Source organism: Mytilus trossulus, chromosome 5 (genome assembly GCF_036588685.1).
Source record: "Mytilus trossulus isolate FHL-02 chromosome 5, PNRI_Mtr1.1.1.hap1, whole genome shotgun sequence".
NCBI lineage: Eukaryota > Metazoa > Mollusca > Bivalvia > Mytilida > Mytilidae > Mytilus > Mytilus trossulus.
In genome coordinates this window covers 70,904,876-70,923,738 of record NC_086377.1, presented here as the reverse complement: position 1 = coordinate 70,923,738, position 18,863 = coordinate 70,904,876, and the positions used below count along the sequence as shown (strand labels likewise).

The 18,863-nt window shown below is 32.1% G+C and overlaps 1 protein-coding gene across 1 annotated transcript in view; it reads right to left on the bottom strand.

The window, feature by feature from the left end:
* Positions 1 to 11,013: 11,013 nt before the first annotated feature.
* LOC134719850 (uncharacterized) overlaps positions 11,014 to 18,863 on the bottom strand; it is a 38,590-nt gene continuing 30,740 nt past the window's right edge. The window contains exon 2 of the mRNA XM_063582789.1: positions 11,014 to 13,881. Within this exon, the coding sequence (XP_063438859.1) occupies positions 12,755 to 13,881 (1,127 nt within the window). The 3' untranslated portion in view covers positions 11,014 to 12,754. The remainder of the gene's footprint in view (positions 13,882 to 18,863) is intronic.

Below are 18,863 nucleotides of genomic sequence, written 5' to 3'. Positions count from 1 at the left end.
ATTTGTATATACGTTCAATATATAATTGTACTAAGAAAAGTGTAATTAGTATTTTATGGAGCAGAAAAGTTACATATCATATAAAATATTGATTAATTTACATTCAACTTTGTTGAGAAAGAAGTCACTTTGAATAATTAAATAATGTCATATAAATGTTTTATTATGTTGTTTTTTTCGTTTTTCATTTTTATCATGACGTTGTCAGTTTTTTGCGGCAAAGTACGCGGCTCCAGATGCACAATTGTTTGTAAAATCTGTTTTCTAAAAATGATGACAAAAAACGGCACTGAATTTCGAAGATGAACATTTAATATTCAAATATCTGCACATGCATTTACAATTGTAAACAGACCATGTTTATTTATTTTTGGTTCTTTTACACAAAGTTTCTAAATTGCAAATCTAGTTACTTCGATTGCATTTCTTTCTAACACAAACGATGCAAACGGCTAAGCGCGCATGTTTTAATCATTTGTTTCTAACGTACGTTTGCAAACTCGCTAAAAATGCGTCTACAGTTTGTCGTTCATCGTTTGTTAGTACAAACGCTACATTTGTTTCTTATTTCAACCTTGAATTTCAGTAAAATTAAAAGAAACATTTGACCAATTTGCAAAAAAGACAAACAATGCAGTGAAATATTCGCCCTAGTGCCTATCATAGCAAATAAACGTAAGAAAAATATAAGAGCATAACTTGCTAAAACAAGGCAATAGTTAGGATAATTTTGAAAAGGGACCCATGCTTTAACAGTATAAGCCAAAAATCCCGAAACACTGTTAGTAATCATCATAATTATAGGCAACACTATTTCATACATCATTGTACATACATGTATGAACCGGAAAAAATGGTGCAAAGTCTTGAGATCTGTTACTATGTTGGTTGAAGGAACAGCATTTTTTGTTATAACCGCGTAATAAGTCTGTTTACCAACAACATGTGCATGCATTATTAGAAGTTCAAACAGGGTCAGCAAACATTGATTAAACGATGTATTTGTTTCTACTTTCATAGCGTTTAGCAAACGATAGCAAACGCCATGCAACTTTTACAAAATTTAGGTTAGAAAGAAATGCACTCTGGATGTTCACTGTCGTATGCGAGTATGTCTATTGTAGAATAAAAGATGATGGGAAAAACTGCGTTTGTTTACCTTTTGAAAATACGAAATACATGATTTAAAAGTATGTTTTAACACAATTTCATTAGAATATAACATGTTTTACGTATAATAAATAACAGGATGAAATTCAAGAACTTGAATTTAAAGCAGCTGAATAAATAATATTGATTACTTAATGCGATACATTTTAACTACAAATGCTATTTGAAATTTTGGAGGTGCAATGCATTTTCATTGTTGTTTTTTTTTTGTTATCACAATCCGACATTAAACAACTGAAAATAGTCGTTTAATGACTTTTATATTGATGATATTTACAATTTGAAATGTAAGCTAGTCGTAGATGGTTACTTGTATAAACAAGGGTATAACCAAAGAATGGGTGATTCCGGACGGTTATGAACCGTTCGTCGATTTTTTTTCTGTACGTTCGTTGCGTTTTTGTCATAGTGCTGTGCCGTCAGTTAGGAATACATAAATTAATGCGACTCGAATGTTGCTCGAATTTTCTTTACTGCAGTATAAAAGAGAGGCGAAAGATATGAGAGGGAGTTTCAAATCATAAAAAAAAACAATCTGGACATGGTTTCAAAAGAAAACGACAAACAGACAAACAATAGTACAGTACAAAAAACATAGAACAGTAAAGACTAAGCAACACGAAACCCACCAAAAACTGAAGAAGGGGTCAAATGTGCTCCGGAAGGATAAACAGATCCTTCTCCACATGCGGCACCCGTCGAGTTGCTCATGCTATGACAAACCCAGAAAATAGTCTAATTCGATAGGTCACATTCGTGAAACGGGGGGAATGGGATTGTAGTTACGACATTAGGAAAAAGGAAAATCACAAAAATATTGAACTCAGACGAAAACTCAAAAAGGAAAATCCCTAATCAAATGGCAAAATCAAAAAGCTGAAACACATCAAACGAATGGATAACAACTGTCAAATTCCTGACTTGGAACAGGCATTTTTTAAATGTTGAAAATGGTGTATTAAACCTGGTTTTAAAGCTAGGTTTACCTCTCACTTGTATGACAGTCGCATCAAATTCCATTGTATTGACAACCATGTGTTATCAAAACAAACAGACATAATAGGTAAAAATGTCAAAAATAGGGATACAGCAGTCAACATTGTGTTATTATCTTGAGCACTATAAAAACAAATATGTAACTAAGAAGCACAAAATGGCATATAGGAACATTCAAATTTGTTTTTTAATATTTTACTGTTCAAACTTATGAAATATACCCGATAAAATAAAACAGAAATCCGCTAAGTAGCTGAAACTAGGTTCTGAAAGCTTAAATCTTGTTTTTCATTTTGTTTAAAATTAAAGTAAAATAACAAAAACAAAAACACCAAACTCCAAGAAAAATGCAAAACAGAAAGTCCATAATTAAATGACAAATTCAAAATCAAACATATCAAATGAATGGATAACAACTTTCATATTTTTTTTTGTGGATGGTGGATTAAATCTGGTTTGATAGCTAGCTAATACACTCTATTAGTGGCTACTTGTGTTCATCTGTTCTTATACGTTGAAAGTTGGGGTTGGATTTATTTTGAACTACAATCCAAAATGTTAAATGGTTTAATCCAATATTGAAAAGTTTTCATTAATAAAGAGTTGCTACCATTATACATCACGAAGGAAAAAAACATGGAAAAGTGGAAACATGTAATAATTATAATCAGAACAAAATCAATAGATGTATCCATAGAAAAATAAAAAGGTCTATGTATTGCAGACGGCAATGCAAGTCAACCATTGATTTCATTGCACACAACGACTTTAATATAAAAAAGAAGATGTTGTATGATTGCCAATGAGACAACTCTCTCCAAGAGAGTAAATGACACAGAAATTAACAACTTAACCTTTAAACCTGTTTAAATACATTATGTGGTGTTTATCTGTTATGAATGTGTTTGTGTGTGTTTGTGTTGTATTTCTGTCAAGTAGTGGTTTAGTGATATTTTCAGCATTGTCATAAAGCTGGAGGTTTTGCATGCCATTAAACCAGGTTCAATTCACCATTTGTTTTTAAACTGTCCTGTTCCATGCTAGACATATGGCATGGAACAGGACATATGTATGTCAATTCACTATTTTTTTTCTTAAACTGTCCAGGCATATGGCAGTTGTTATCAAATAGTTCGTTGATATTTGTGTTTGCATTTGTTTTCGTATAAATGATGTGTTTTCCTGTTTTGGTTTGGTTTGTAACCCGGATTTGTTTGTTTTTTCTCTATCGATTAATGACGTTTGAACACAAGTGAGAGGTATAGCGCCATAAAACCAGGTTAAATCCACCATTTTCTACATAACTGTACTAAGACAGGAATATGACAATTGTTGTCCATTCGTTTGATGTGTTTTATCATTTGATTTTGCCATTTGATTAAGGACTTTCCGTTTTGAATTTTCCTCGGAGTTCAGTATTTTTGTGATTTTTCTTTTGTTCTACTGTTGCCTTTATTCATAATTAATTCTACCAATATATTCTGTTTTTAAAACTATAGTCATATGAAACGACTTTCTTGAAATTTTAATGTTATCGAAATTATTGAACCAAATCATGCATATATACTTAAGGAGGCTCGCGGGTATAAGATTTTCAGAAAAAAATTAAACATTTAATTTTCATTATAAATTCTATAAATTACCTTAAGTAGTTGTTACTTTATCATATGGCCTAAAAATCATTCCAAAAAATCAATCCGTGTTGGCCCCACCTGACCTTTTAAATGTAGATATCATTGAAAAAGCTCAAAATTATCTCCCTTTGATGCAAAAATGCTATTTTTTGGCATTAATATTGAAATATCTTTTTTTACTCATTGGTGACCTATATTTTTTATTGTTGTTTTCAAATAAGCTATACACAAACTAAATAATTGTAAAATTTAAGCGATTTCTGTAATAAGGTTCTTTTTTTATTTCGATATTACCTCGTTTTCTCCTATTAGTTCAACAGAAAAAAAGGACATTTACAAAAATGTATGTTTCTTTCGAAGGCAGATTGTGAGCGTAAATGATCGGTGACCCCCCTTTTTTATTTCATTTTTCTATTAGTTATAAGATAAAGTTCATTTATAGAAAAAAATAGCGAAATCTTATATTAAATAAAAAAAATGATTTAGACCCGCGAGCCCCCTTAACTAAGTCTTTCGTGCACTTTTCATATATATTTGTAACACAGCTATAATGTATAATCGACACATATTATTTCCTTCAGTTGTTGTTGATCGCAAGCTATTATATATATATATAATAAATATTATTTTGATCGTTGTTTATCACAGGGAGCCTCAATCAACTGTTCGCTCTTTGAAAAGTTCTCAACAGCGCTTCATTGGGTTACGGAACTTACCAGTGGAAATTCAAATATACTTCATTACCTAGACCTTTTCCTTTTTGGAGGTGAAGCAAATAGTACAACTGGTCAGGAAACTCTTGAAACGTTCAAGAAAATTTGTTCAGATTGGGGGGTTCCATTAGCTGGAGACAAAACCGTTCAACCCACAGAAATTTTGACCTTTTTAGGTATTGAATTTGATACCTTAAAAATGGAAATGAGGCTCCCTGGGGAAAAACTGACTAATTTAAAAAAAACTTTGCAGCTGTTTCTTCATTCAAAAAAGGTAACCTTGCGCCAGTTACAGTCCCTGATCGGTTTGTTAAACTTTGCATGCCAGGTTATCTCCCCTGGAAGGGCTTTTTGCCGAAAATTGATTGATGCTACTTGTAACATAAGAAAAGCACACCACAGGGTACGGGTATCATGTAATATGCGCGAGGACATTAAAGTTTGGACCTCTTTTTTAGAGCAATATAATGGAGTTACGGTCATGATTGATAGTTTATGGACTTCCAACGATATGCTTGAACTGTTTACAGACAGTGCCGGGGGTCAAAACAAAGGTTTTGGCATTTACTTTCAGGGAAAATGGGCACAAAGTTGTTGGCCAAAAGAATGGTCAGAACATGATTTATTGAAGGACATTACTTACTTGGAACTTTTCCCAGTTGTTATATCTCTTCACATATGGGGAGTACATCTTAAAAACAAATGAATCATTTTCTATGTGGATAATCAGGCCGTTGTTACTATCATAAACAAGAGAACTTCTAAGTCGAATAGCGTTATGTCCCTTATCAGGAATCTAGTTTTTTCCACATTAAAATATAATATTGTTTCAAAAGCAGAACACATTCCTGGTAAAATAAATACCATAGCCGATTCATTATCCCGTTGTGATTTTCAGCGTTTCAGAAACCTTTGCCCAGAAGCAGATCAGTACAGAACAGCAATTCCAGACCACCTTTGGACGTTTTCGAAATTGAATTAAATCATCTTCTTACCAGTTCTATGGCACAAAAAACCTGGAAAACATACAATACGGCAATCGAATCCTTTTAAAACTTTCGATCAGCATACAACTTACATGATATTTGGCCAGCCCCGCTTAGCGATTTAATATTTGACATTGCCTTCCTTTCATTCAAGGGTCTGTCAGCCTCTACTGTCTTAACATATATGTCAAGAATAAGTTATCAACATAAGATTCAAGATTTAACAAATAGTACAAAATCCTTTTTAGTAGGGAAAACATAAGAAGGTTTAAAAAGGTCAAATCCAAAAAAAAAACGATTTGCGGGTACCAATTCAATTGATTTATTACGGAAATTAATCAGGTCACATCAACATGTCTGTTTTTCGTCGTATGAATCCGCCATGTTTGCTTCAGCTTTTAGTCTAAGTTTTTTCGCTTTACTTCGCGTGGGTGAGATAGCTGCGGAAAGTAAAACTGATTTAGGGGCACATGTTATACAAATATCTGACGTTTCAGTTGTCAAATTTGACCACAAAGAAGAGCTTCGTTTGTGTATACGTAGTTCCAAAACAGATCAACTACACTCTTCTTTAACTTTGATTATTAGTGAGCAAATCGACCAATCTTTGTGTCCCATTCACTAACTAAAGAATTTTTTACAAATTCGATATCCTTCGTCCGGGAGTAATTTATACATACATTTTGACGGATCAAGTCTCACTCGTTATCAACTTTTCGTCTATTTTACAAAATAGTTTGTCATTCTCCGAAATCAATGGACGTTTCAGAGCACATTCTTTCAGAATCGGGGGAGCAACTGATGCTAAAAGGCTATGTGTAGATGACGAAACATTAAAGAAATGGGGTCGTTGGACATCGGATGCTTACACAAAATACATCCGTTTGAACATTTAAACCTATAGGCTATACTTATTAAAACGCAATAGCTTATTAAAAAAAAAAAAAAAAAAAAAAAATTATAATACATTCATCAATTCTAGGTGTCAAAACAATTTGGATAATAGGATCATCCATAGTATATTGGGCCAATAAAGAAGCTTCGTCTAGACCTGGGGACTTCACCTTGGCCTACAGAATACAGGTGCTCATATGGTTTGGATGGTCAAAGGGGTATGAAGTGGGGTGATTTAAATAGAGTCTTTGAACAAAGGTTGCTTAACCGCCCCCTTCCGAGTTTCCTTGTTATTCAACTTGGGTCTAATGATTTGTGTATATTGACATCAGAGAAATTATTCAGTGATATAGAATGTGACCTGCTTCGGTTACATGCATTGTATCCAGCTTTAAAAATAATATGGTCAGACATACTAATGAGACGGTACTGGCACAATGACAATTGTGGTCAAGCTATTGAAAGGGCTCGTAAACGAGTAAACTACCTCCGGGTCAAAAACTTAGTTTTGTAGTTGTACGAGGCTGAGTAAGGTGTTATGCGAGCATTGGGTGATATTTAAAAATCAGCTGTAGTTGTACGAGGCTGAGTCAGGTGTAATGCGAGCATTGGGTGATATTTAAAAATCAGCTGTAGTTGTACGAGGCTGAGTCTGGTGTAATGCGAGCATTGAGTGATATTTAAAAATCAGCTGTAGTTGTACCAGGCTGAGTCAGGTGTAATGCGAACATCGGTTGATATTTAAAAATCAGCTGTAGTTGTACCAGGCTGAGTCAGGTGTAATGCGAGCATTGGGGGACATTTAAAAATCAGCTGTAGTTGTACGAGGCTGAGGCAGGTGTCATGCGAGCATTTGATGACATTTAAAAATCAGCTGTAGTTGTACGAGGCTGATTCAGGTGTCATGTGAGCATTGGGTGATATTTAAAAATCAGCTGTAGTTGTACGAGGCTGAGGCAGGTGTCATGCGAGTATTGGTTGATATTTAAAAGACACTAAACAGTTATTATCTTTAATATGAAATTAGTTCTTTGTATTGTTTGTGTTTTGAAAGTTAAAAAAAATTAAATCTATTGCATTTATTTTCGATTTAAAATCCTGTCGAGACTTGCACAGTATTATTAAAATTTTGAATCCTCAATACTCTTCAACTTTGTACGTGTTTGTCTTTATAAATATTTTGATATGAGCTTCACTGATGATTCTTATGTAGACAAAAAGCGCGTCTGGCGTACTTAATTATGATCCTGGTAAATTTGATAACTATTTAGTTCAAGATGGGTTCGCGAAATTTTATTTCGAATGGCCAACACAACTAAATTAAATCGCCCAAAGTAAATAATTATCTCTTCTATCATCATAACTAATTTCTACAATAAAGAAAAATAACAAAAATGTATGATGTGTCCTATTATACAGAATTATGAATTAAATTTGACATTCACTTAATATGCTGAAATTGACATATATAAATAGATGTTTTGGTTTTATTAACTTATCTAGTATATTTAATGACTCTACCATCCAAAACCAAATACATATGCATGAACATCCATGTGTTGATAATATAGAACCATATATATTTAGTTTTCTTTAAAAAAAAAAAGCCAGCAGAAGTTTGATATTTAATTATCATCAGTTACATGAGACGTCAATATAGAAAATAATGTTTCTTCCACTTGGAAAACTTTGAAATTGAATAAACTCTGAACGGAACAAGACCGTGTATGTTGATCAAATGTGGGCTTAGATAAACTCTGAAGGGAGCAATACCGAGTATGTTAATAAAATATGGGCTTAGATAAACTCTGAAGGGAGCAATACCGATAATGTTGATAACCTGTTTTTATGAAACTTACATAGAAGTTAGATGGTTTTGTTCAATAATGACGGATTTGATCACGTGACACTTGAATGAATAAAGAAAATAGTTAATAAATTTGCCAAACCTAGACGGTCTACTTTCTCAAAGGACTAGGTTAACATTTAATTACTCATCAACGACAAGTTTGTTTCTACTTCTATGAAAATGTGTTGCATTAATCAATCTTTTTCTCAAAAACACATTTACTAGTCATTTAATTTCTTTTGTGTTTTGTGCAAAGATCACTTTGTATTTCCGCATCTCCAATTTATTCTTTTAGTTTTATTAAGAGATATTAGACATTTGTCTCTTGAATTAACCGTTGATTTTCATTTTGAAACGCTGAACCTATGTACTACTAGTTTATATATATATTATACAAAATTCTAACAATTCTAAAAAAAAAATGTAGCAACTGTTTACAAATTTTCCTCCATGCGGCCAATATCGCGCACTAAGAGCAGACTTTTATATTACAGTTTAAGAAAGCAAAGATGAAATAGATTAAGAATTCTTTACGAACAACATAAATACTGATAATCTAGTTTCTTCCGTGTTTTGTTTTAGTGTAAAGTTAACTTTTTTTTTTTTTTTTTTTTTCAAATAACTCTATTGCTAACTTGATGGAGTGTTTCGCTACCTTTCAGTTTTATTTAGAGAACCGTTATTCTTCATGAAATGGTGAACCTATTTAATATATACTTAAGTTTAAAAGTTTAAAAAATTTAAAATTTTAAAGATTCTTCAAATTGAGTATTAACATTTTACAAATTAATCCAAATGGCAAGAATCGTGCTCCATTAACAAACTGATTTCCTATATAACTTTAAGTAAACAAATATCAGCATAATAAGGCATAGATACACAGAATGATACCATTAATACAGAAGGATTTGTAAAAAATACAAGCTATAATAATTATTTACCTTCCATCTTGTTAGCCTGTTGAGGTTTAAGAATTATGTATCTACTTAAAATTTACATTCGTTTCCTTTTCGAGGGAACTTTTTATTTACACCTACGTAATGTTATGCTTGAGTCATAAATGTTGTCAAATTAAAGATGCGATGAAATTATAACAATTTCTGTATCACCACAAGGTAGAAGTAAGGTGTGAATAATTTTGTTAAATATATGATTCTATTTTTCACTGCATACCAAAACGTTTTATAAAAAGCTTAACAATTTCAACAAACCCCTCATATTTGAAATTTTGATTGGTTAGTTTTAAACACAAAAATACTAAATTCCGAGGAAATATGTATTTTCTTAAAGTATACTTTTGTTTCCTTTTCGCTGGAAACATTTCATTGACACCTACGTAACGCTATGTTAGAGTCATTATGAATATAAAAGATACGATCAAATATCAAGCATATTTGATTCTATATTTCACTGCATACCTAAACGTTTTACCGTTTTATACAAAAGCTAAACAATTTAAACAAACACACTTCATATGTGATATTTATTGTTTAGATTTATACAAAAAAATGCTGAACTCCGAGGAAATTCAATTTTATGTTTTAATTGTTCGGTTTTTATTCGGTGTTGACATGAATATCAATAATGTGGTCATTTAAATAAATTTCCTGTTTACCAAACTTTGAAATTTTCGAAAAACTAAGGATTTTCTTATTCCAGGCATAGATTACCTTAGCCGTATTTGGCACAACTTTTTGGAATTTTGGATCCTCAATGCTCTTCAACTTTGTACTTGTTTGGCTTTATAAATATTTTGATATGAGCGTCACTGATGAGTCTTATGTAGACGAAACGCGCGTCTGGCGTACTAAATTATAATCCTAGTACCTTTGATAACTATTTAACATGCTGATCTCAATAGTTCGAAGTCGAAGTTACTCGACACAAGTCTATAAGTCATTCTAGGTTACATGTTGAAATCTGTAAAAACAAATGTTCAAAAAATGATAATTTATGACACTGGACAAAAGTAAGTTCCCGCTCAAAAAATGCCATTTCAATTTATATTGTATAAAAAAGATACAATAAGATTTCAAGACTAACTAATCGAAGAATTAAAATAGAGAAAAATAGTCCACGAGGGACCGAACAACACATACATTCACAAATGCGCGTTATTTATCAGTGTTGTTCGGTCATGAGTTGAATAGTTTTCGATATTTGAATTCTTTGATTAGTTATTCTTTTTAATACATTGGCAAATGTTTATTTTTCTGAAATTAAAGGAAAAATGTAAGGAACTATATTTTTTCTAAGCGATTACAATTTGGTTTGATCCGAAGTCATGACAACGCCTATTATTGTATGACGTCAGAGGAATTACCACGTTTATTTCACCTTTGAAATTATCGGTCTTTATTATAAATAGAAAGAACTATGAGTGAACAAAATAGGGACACAGCAGACAATATTTGTGTTATAATCTTTATAACCATTATTAGACAACAAACAAATAAGTAAACAAAGAAAAACAAAATGTCATATTGACAAATATAAACAGTAAGATATGGCATGATTGTCAATGAGACAACTCTCCACAAGAGACCAAAATGACACAGAAATGAACAACAATAGGTCACCGTACGGCCTTCAACAATGACCAAAGTCCTAACCGCATTGTTAGCTATTAAAGGCCCCGGAATGTAAAAAATTCAAACAAGAAAACTAGCGGCCTTATTTATGTACAAAAAATGAACGAAAAACAAATATGTAACACATACACAAACAACCACCACTGAACTGCAGGCTCCTGATTGGGGACAGGCACATACATACACATTTTGGTGGGGTTAAACATGTTAGAGAGATCCCATCTCTCCCCTTACCTCGACAATCTGAGCATAAAGCACATGTCGGAACATACTGAAAATTCCATGACAAATTGTTGTAGGGTTAGCGGGATCCCATCCCTCCCCAAACCTTGGAAATTTAAGCATAAAGCACTTGTCGGAACATACTGAAAAATGCATGACAAAAAAGAGAAACGACAGAAAAATAAAACGCCAGAAAAAATAAATAAATAAACAAAAAATAGGTGTGTATTCATTGTGACTTTCACCAAAGATTATAATGTTACTTATTCTATAATGACATCCTTATTTCGCTTTGTGAGCTAAGTCCCGTTTTATTTAGCACAACATATGATTGACTCATGCGCACAAATTTACTGTTTACATTATCGCTATGTCCTTGCATACTGGTAAAATTAATTTTAACTGCTCACATAAAAGTCTATCAATATTATATTAATATGTTATAAAAACATCATATATTTTCCCTGCTATTAGATGTTAAACTTAAATATGAAAATAATTGTAAATATAATAAATCTATAATAAATGTAAATAATTCCTGAGAAGGAAACAGGAATAGCTATGTTCGTATGGGTTTTTCGTAAGTTTCGACAATAAAAAAACATTATGTGTCTCATTAGACTCGAAATAGTTTCTTCATGTTAAGCTCTCCACTTAGTGTAAAATATCAACACATTTGATGTCTACCCATGCTGAAATGAGCATAGAACATGACATGAGGGAATTATTTCTTAAATAAAAATTTATATATGATATGTATTGTTCGTCATTCTGTAATGTCATGTTGTTCCAGCAAGTTCATACTCTGCTTCATAGATAAACACTCACAAATATCACAATGTCAGAATTTCAACTGAATACACATATGTTACAATTAACAAATTAACGAAAGTCTCTTAACACCAAAATTGCGAAATTCGTCCGGGTATAATTCAACTGATTGTAAAAATGCGTGTCTGGCGGATTCCTTATCGCCTGATAACTGTAGAGCGACTCCTAAGAGATTATAAGCCCCTGCTGCGGCAAGGTCAGATTCCACATAATAAAGTTCACTACTAACCAGTTGTAAACTTTGAATGGAATCTTGACATTGTCTGACATCATTGAGATGATAATTACAAAGGAATTTGATGAAATAAGCATACGCTGTAGATGGAAATGCACACATTTCATTTGATTGGTTCATTTGAAGTTCATCTGGAATTAACGTAGAATTCGACTTAAATTTTATATGGTCCACAACCAAAATTTTCAGCAAACACGCCAAACTCTTTTTCTGAAATGTTTGCAGTTTAAGCAACTTGTAATTGTTATCCGATAAAGTCATCCCATAGGTCAGTTTTTCAGGAGTACATTTCGATGAAGAATAACTGACGATGTATAAGGCTTTGCTGTACTGTTTTGTCTTATAGAAAAGAGTAGCAACCATCAGCCATCCAGATAAAACGTCATGATAGATATTATCTATGACAGTACCTAGACATAATTTGTACTGTTTGTATATATATTTATTATAACTTAATGTGTTAATTAGTGGCACACACTGGGCATGTGATTGACACCACTTTGATATGTAGAACTTATATGTATCTTTAATAGAAGATCCGGAAATCTGATGACACAGAGAGGTCTGTTTCGTCCTTATATTCATTATATTCGATTCATAGGCTGATAAGAACATATTTGCACAACGCCATAACTAGGATGAAAGCATTTTTTCTACTTCTTTTGAATAGAGCGCACGTGGTTCGATAGGAAAATTCGAAAGTGAGAAATCAAAGTAAGATATTTGATCAGATAATAAAATGCATCGCCAATTATAGCTGTGCAATACATACAAATTTTCTAAAAGTACACCACGAGCACGGCCCACAATTTTGTTTTCGAACATGTTGTTCTCCGGGATGAAGTAATGGATACAAACTGAGTGCTCAACACAATAAACCAGCCTGCTGAGACATCGCATAAAACAAGGAATAATATAATCAGGTTTCCAAACGGATTGTGGCAGTTCTTCAGATATCCAAAACACAATTGTTTTCATGAAGTAAGAACAAAGTAAATCTTCACATTCGGAAACAGTAGCTATTACATCTTTCAATATAATTTTTAAGAGAGCATAGCACAGTAGTTGAGTGTGAGTAAAGGTATTAATAAGAAATTTTTCACCAACTGAAAAAGAGATTCGCCATTCTAAATGTTCTTTTGGTGAGCCCTTTACTCCGATCGGTACAAAAAGAACTCCGTGTTTTATAATGCTTTGTTTGACATTATGACTCGGCCAGGAATAATTTGATCTTGTGACCCACAGTCTTGCAGGAGACACCAACGTCTTACAATGTAAGCAACAAGCATGGTCCATAAATCCTGTCAGGTCAGATATACAAGGTCCATGAATTGTAGTGCGACTGATAGCGTTCATCTGTTTACATAATGTACTCGAAAAATAATGTTCACCATTTTGTTCTTCACATAGTTTTAAAACTTTGTTCCGAAATCCGATATAATCTAGTTTCAACTGAGCATAACCAGGTTTAACATCGTCTGTATCCATTGATAAATATGTTATGTTTGGATTTAAGAAGGGTTTTACATCTTCATACACCTGTACGTGTCTTGAAACCTGCATAATATCTAAATCACTTCCTCGCATATCTAGTCCTTCCCCAAAGCTTCCACTGGTTATAAGTGTGTATTCCTTGTTACTTTCTATATTGTCCTTGACAGCGTTCATTAATCTGATTTGTTTAACATGATCTTCTGAGCCTACTATATGTTGACATAGATAACGATACAGTGCCATTGATATGTTTCGTGTTATATTGTCTGAAATAAGAAAAAAATGTCAATAAAAAGTTTTCTATTAAATAAAATTCATTTTTCACGAAATTCAAGAAGAAGATGCAGAAAAATGCAAACAAAACGATGTGTAAAAGCTAAACTATTATCGGTCAAAGTACGGCATGAAAAAAGGAGCCTAGGCTCACATCGAAAAAGAAAGCTATATACATGTTTCACCTTACATGCCAATCGTGCTTCATTGAAACTGATACCTCATCTTCCTTTTTCTATCGATTCAAAAACACATAAGACAGAAAACATGCATTTGAAATAAAACGGTAACAAATATGAAATCACTGTGATTTTGGGCAGACATGTTAAAACATAATAATTGATTTCTTCCTATTTATTAACGTCCTGTCGATGTTTTATTTGAAAGCAAGCAAAACCTATTCACGTATAAATTGAAAATCGGAGCTTTTATCAATTAAAGAACTGATTTATTATTTATTGATTGTTACTGACCATAGGTGAAATCCATTTCGATTTTATGTCTGTCCCTTTAAATGACGAGTTCAAGGAAAATTAAAGTTACGTAAAAACTTAACTGTGGTTATACTCGAACACCAAGTAATTTATGATGCCCATATGTATTAAAACTAAAAAAAACTGCACATACGGAAATGGTTTCCTAGTTCTTCAAACTGGTCAGAGTCTGAAAAGATTATATTTTGTACATATACACATGGAAAAAAATATTTCAACACCAAATTGAAATTGAAATTAAAAAAACACTATTTATTTTTTTGTGATATAATTTGTTAAAATAAAACTAGTAAAACATTACTTAAATATCACCTGAGTTTGATCAATAATTATCGACTCGATAAGTTCTTATATGCACATGCACCTACTGTACCCATAAACAGCAAAACAGGTGTTTGTATCCTCATTGTTTTCAACACTTTACATAACCAAGTTTATAAAGTTATGTGATTGACACCTTGTAATGGGTCCTTCACAACTCTTAACCGCAGCAAGATGGCGGATTATCAGCATGAGAGAAGCAGGAATGTCGCTACAATATCCGCACGTATTGTTGGTCATCACCATTCCACTATTAGTCGTTTTGAAAATACAAATCAGGCAGTAAACGATGTTAAAGACTATCCGAGATCAAAAAGACCTACTATGCCATCTGCTAGGGACAATCAAGCATAACGAAGCTTGTTCAGAAAGATACCCATTGCATACAATACAATCCTAAAAAGAGAGTGGTGGGAATACTGGAGCCTTTTAACAAAAAATGTTCGAGATCGACTCACCGCGTCTGGTTATTGTGCAATAAGACCATTTAGGGGACCTTTGCTTACGAACAGACATTCTATGTAGTGCAGAGCTCGCCAAAGTTACAAATTAGCATCGTGGAGGAAGATCCATTGTTCAAATGGAATTCTGTTTATCTTCCTTGGCCCGATCGTAGCCCGGATTTGAACCATATCGAGCATATATGGGACACTATTGGGCGTAAATGTGCGCGAAAGAATATTCAAGTCCAAACACGATATGAAATAAGCAATGCCCTTCATCAGAAATGGTTGCTGCTACCTTAGCAAAAAATGAATCGATTTATTGCAGTAATCAGAAAACGTTAAGTGGCGGTTAACCGTTTGAAAGGAGGCTGCGAACAAAGTACTAATTCTTTGGCGTATAATGATCAACCATGATGTGAACAATCATCTTAAGAAAAATTTTGAAATGTCTAACATTGTAAAGTTCGACTACAGTAAAAGTTGTTAAATGCTGTTTTTTTGTACAAAAACACTTCATTTTGATTTTAAAATAGTGGTTAGATAAATAAATGTTTTCAAACATTTTTTGTTCGTTAAAACGCCAATGTAATCATAAACTATGTGTCAATATTATTTTACATATATTTTATCATATTCCATACAAAATAAAAGGCTGATTATTCAAGTTTTTAAAATATCAAGGTGTTGCAATACTTTTTACCATGTGTATAATTTTTGGCTAGACATTATTTTGACAGTACTTTTCTGTTATCAACTGTACTCCACGTTGGTCTCGGCTTTACTTTATAAGTATAATCAAGTTCTTGGTAATTTTGATGTAGTCTGATATGATTTTTGTGCAATCGATTAATAATCGATTACTCAAATTTTTGTATGTAATCGATTGTAATCGAATACTTTATCAAAAGTAATTACATTACTTATCGATTACTTTATCAAAAGTAATTACATAACTTATCGATTACTGACAATTACATGCTTCAAAATTGCAACAAAAAAATAAAGCTAGTTAAACACAACTACGTTTCTCAACATTTGTATAGTGAAAGTATAAAACTTTACCAAACACAGCATTAAAATATTGTTTCCAAATAATAAGTTGAAAGTTTGACAGTTAGATGAATTTCTAACATTACAAAGGAAAAAAACATCTTGAAACTTTTATTATCATTATGAGTGAGAGATGACATCGCATTTCATCGTATACTTATTTGTATTAAAGGTTTTTTGAAAAATTTTGCTTCCATACTGAGTTGAGTTAGTTTTATTGATTTTACTCATTGAAAACAGGTACATTTATGTCTACTTATATACCTATATGGAGTTATTTTCTTTCAGAACGTCAGGTCATTCTTTTTCAGAATCAACCCGGACGATACCATGTTTCAATGGTATATGCTCCAAGGCATAAAATAATGACCTGTGTAAGGTCATTATTCTCCTTAATAAACATGCAATCTATGATTTAATTTTATTCGTCTAATAGTTTTTTGTTGCCGATTTGGAAATTTATTTTCTAAAGTTCAACCGATGATAGATGTAAAAGAAACCGTAATTGTAGACCCGCAATTTAATTTTAGAGACAAATTACGTGAAGTTTTGTTGATTTATCGCTATAATAAAGAGACATTATCATATAGGTCAGATGCATTTTAATGTAGATTTTCATAAAATTAATCCAGATTTAACATATTCGTGTGTAAGATTTTGAAAATCTTATTGAGTCAAAATGAATAGGTTGATTGATTTTTGGTTGCTTGCTTAACGTCCAGTGGCAAATATTTCATGCATGTTCAGAACGATACACACTGAATAGGAAATCATACTGTGACCTACGTGTATTTATATTCGTCTTCGTGTCAGTTCTTAACTTAAAATTAATGTATACTTTTTACTCTATCAAATGATCAACTAATAAAATAATCGTATATTCTATTGAATAACATTAACGTAACTCACAAAAGGGTCGGGTGCGTAGGGCATGATATAATTTTATCCTGATTATCTTTTAATAAAATGTATTGCTATTCGAAAGACAATCTTTCTGAATTTTTCATTCGATTCAAGTATAATGGTTAAATAAATAACAACTTTTCCGCGATAGAAATAACATAGCAAATAGAAAAAAAACATAATCCCTCTCCCTTTTCCATAAGCTGAGTGGTACAGTTAATAACTTACAACATGTCTTGTATTTGTCATACACTATAATCGGATGGTAACAATACATTTGTGTCTTACTTCACGCAGTTACAGTAATATTTTTATTGTGTATGGATAACAATTTTTAAAAGGTTTATATCTAAATTATTTAGTGAGTTTTATTTCACATTTGAAATGAGCCGCAGGGCGTATTAAAACCTGAACGCATTAGAAAGGAATATCCCACTTTAGTGTTGTCGGTAAAATAGGATACTTAATTTTACAAATCTTTATAAAAATTAATATTTTTTGACGGTATATAAGTCAGATAATGCATATTTTAAGGTTTTTCTTGTCGTAGAACACACCTCGGGGTGTCAGGATTGTTCATGCCGGTCGGTCTTTCATTTGATCAATCCTGACACCCCTCGGTGTATTCTACGACAAGAAAAACCTTTAAATATGCATTATCTATAACATACATGTAGTTAATTACAATGTGGTATGTTTTCTCTGAAGAAAAAAAATAAGACATAAACATACAGTAATTGAAATAAAAACCAAATCTGTATGTTATTAATAATTAGGAGAGATTGATCATCTGATTAGTAAAGACATGAAGTTTATTCTGTAATCAAATTATAAACCATATATATTTATAATGTCAAAGAGAAATACATATATCTATTTCTGAAAAGAATTCAATGCATATGCATTAGTTCATTTTGAAAAGGATTTTGTGCACTTTCTCAATCTTATATACATGTATATCATAACTTTATAAGAAATCAACTGTTTATCAATTCTAAAACTAAATTCCCACTCTGATTTGAGGAATTACAATAAAAATAAGCTTGTTACCTGACTACTTAAGTGTAGAACAGAATTTAACTTCGGTCTCAGTTATGAACTGAAGAATTAATGCACAAAATAGGTTCTTTTCCGATTGTGAACCCTCGTTTTTTTAATTTGAATTTTTTAAGATTCGCTACGGTGAATATCCCTGTAATGTTTCATTCATTTTTGTTCTGAATGACGTTATATGGATTTTTGGGAGACAGGCACTAAATGAGGCAGATCTACATTTAGGGAAATAACTCTTCAAATCATCAGTATGTTTGTGTCAACCGTTTTCGTAAATATATCTTAAGTTTGTAGGTTACATAGAATACTTCAATTGTCTTGCAGGTAAATGCATAAAACACATGGATGAAACTTGACTTTATAAAACGCATAACTGAATTAAAAAATTATCTTCCCGCATCAAAGTCCATCCCCTCTTAGTGCAAAAGTTTGTTGATTGATTTATGTGAATCAAGGGCGTCATTCAGATATCAGAGGACTCATTTCCCGTCGATCTATAATTTTAATAAATTTGATAAACGATCGGTTGATATGTAACTCGGTCACTTTTTGTGTCTGCTGGAATTTAACCAAAGTTTACTGTCATCTGTTTTATATCTTTAGATCACAAGGACACTTATTTCATTGTCTTAATTTGATACTTAAATAAAACCTTTTTTTTTTTTTAACTTTAACATACAAATACTATTTCTTTGAAGAAAAATCTTT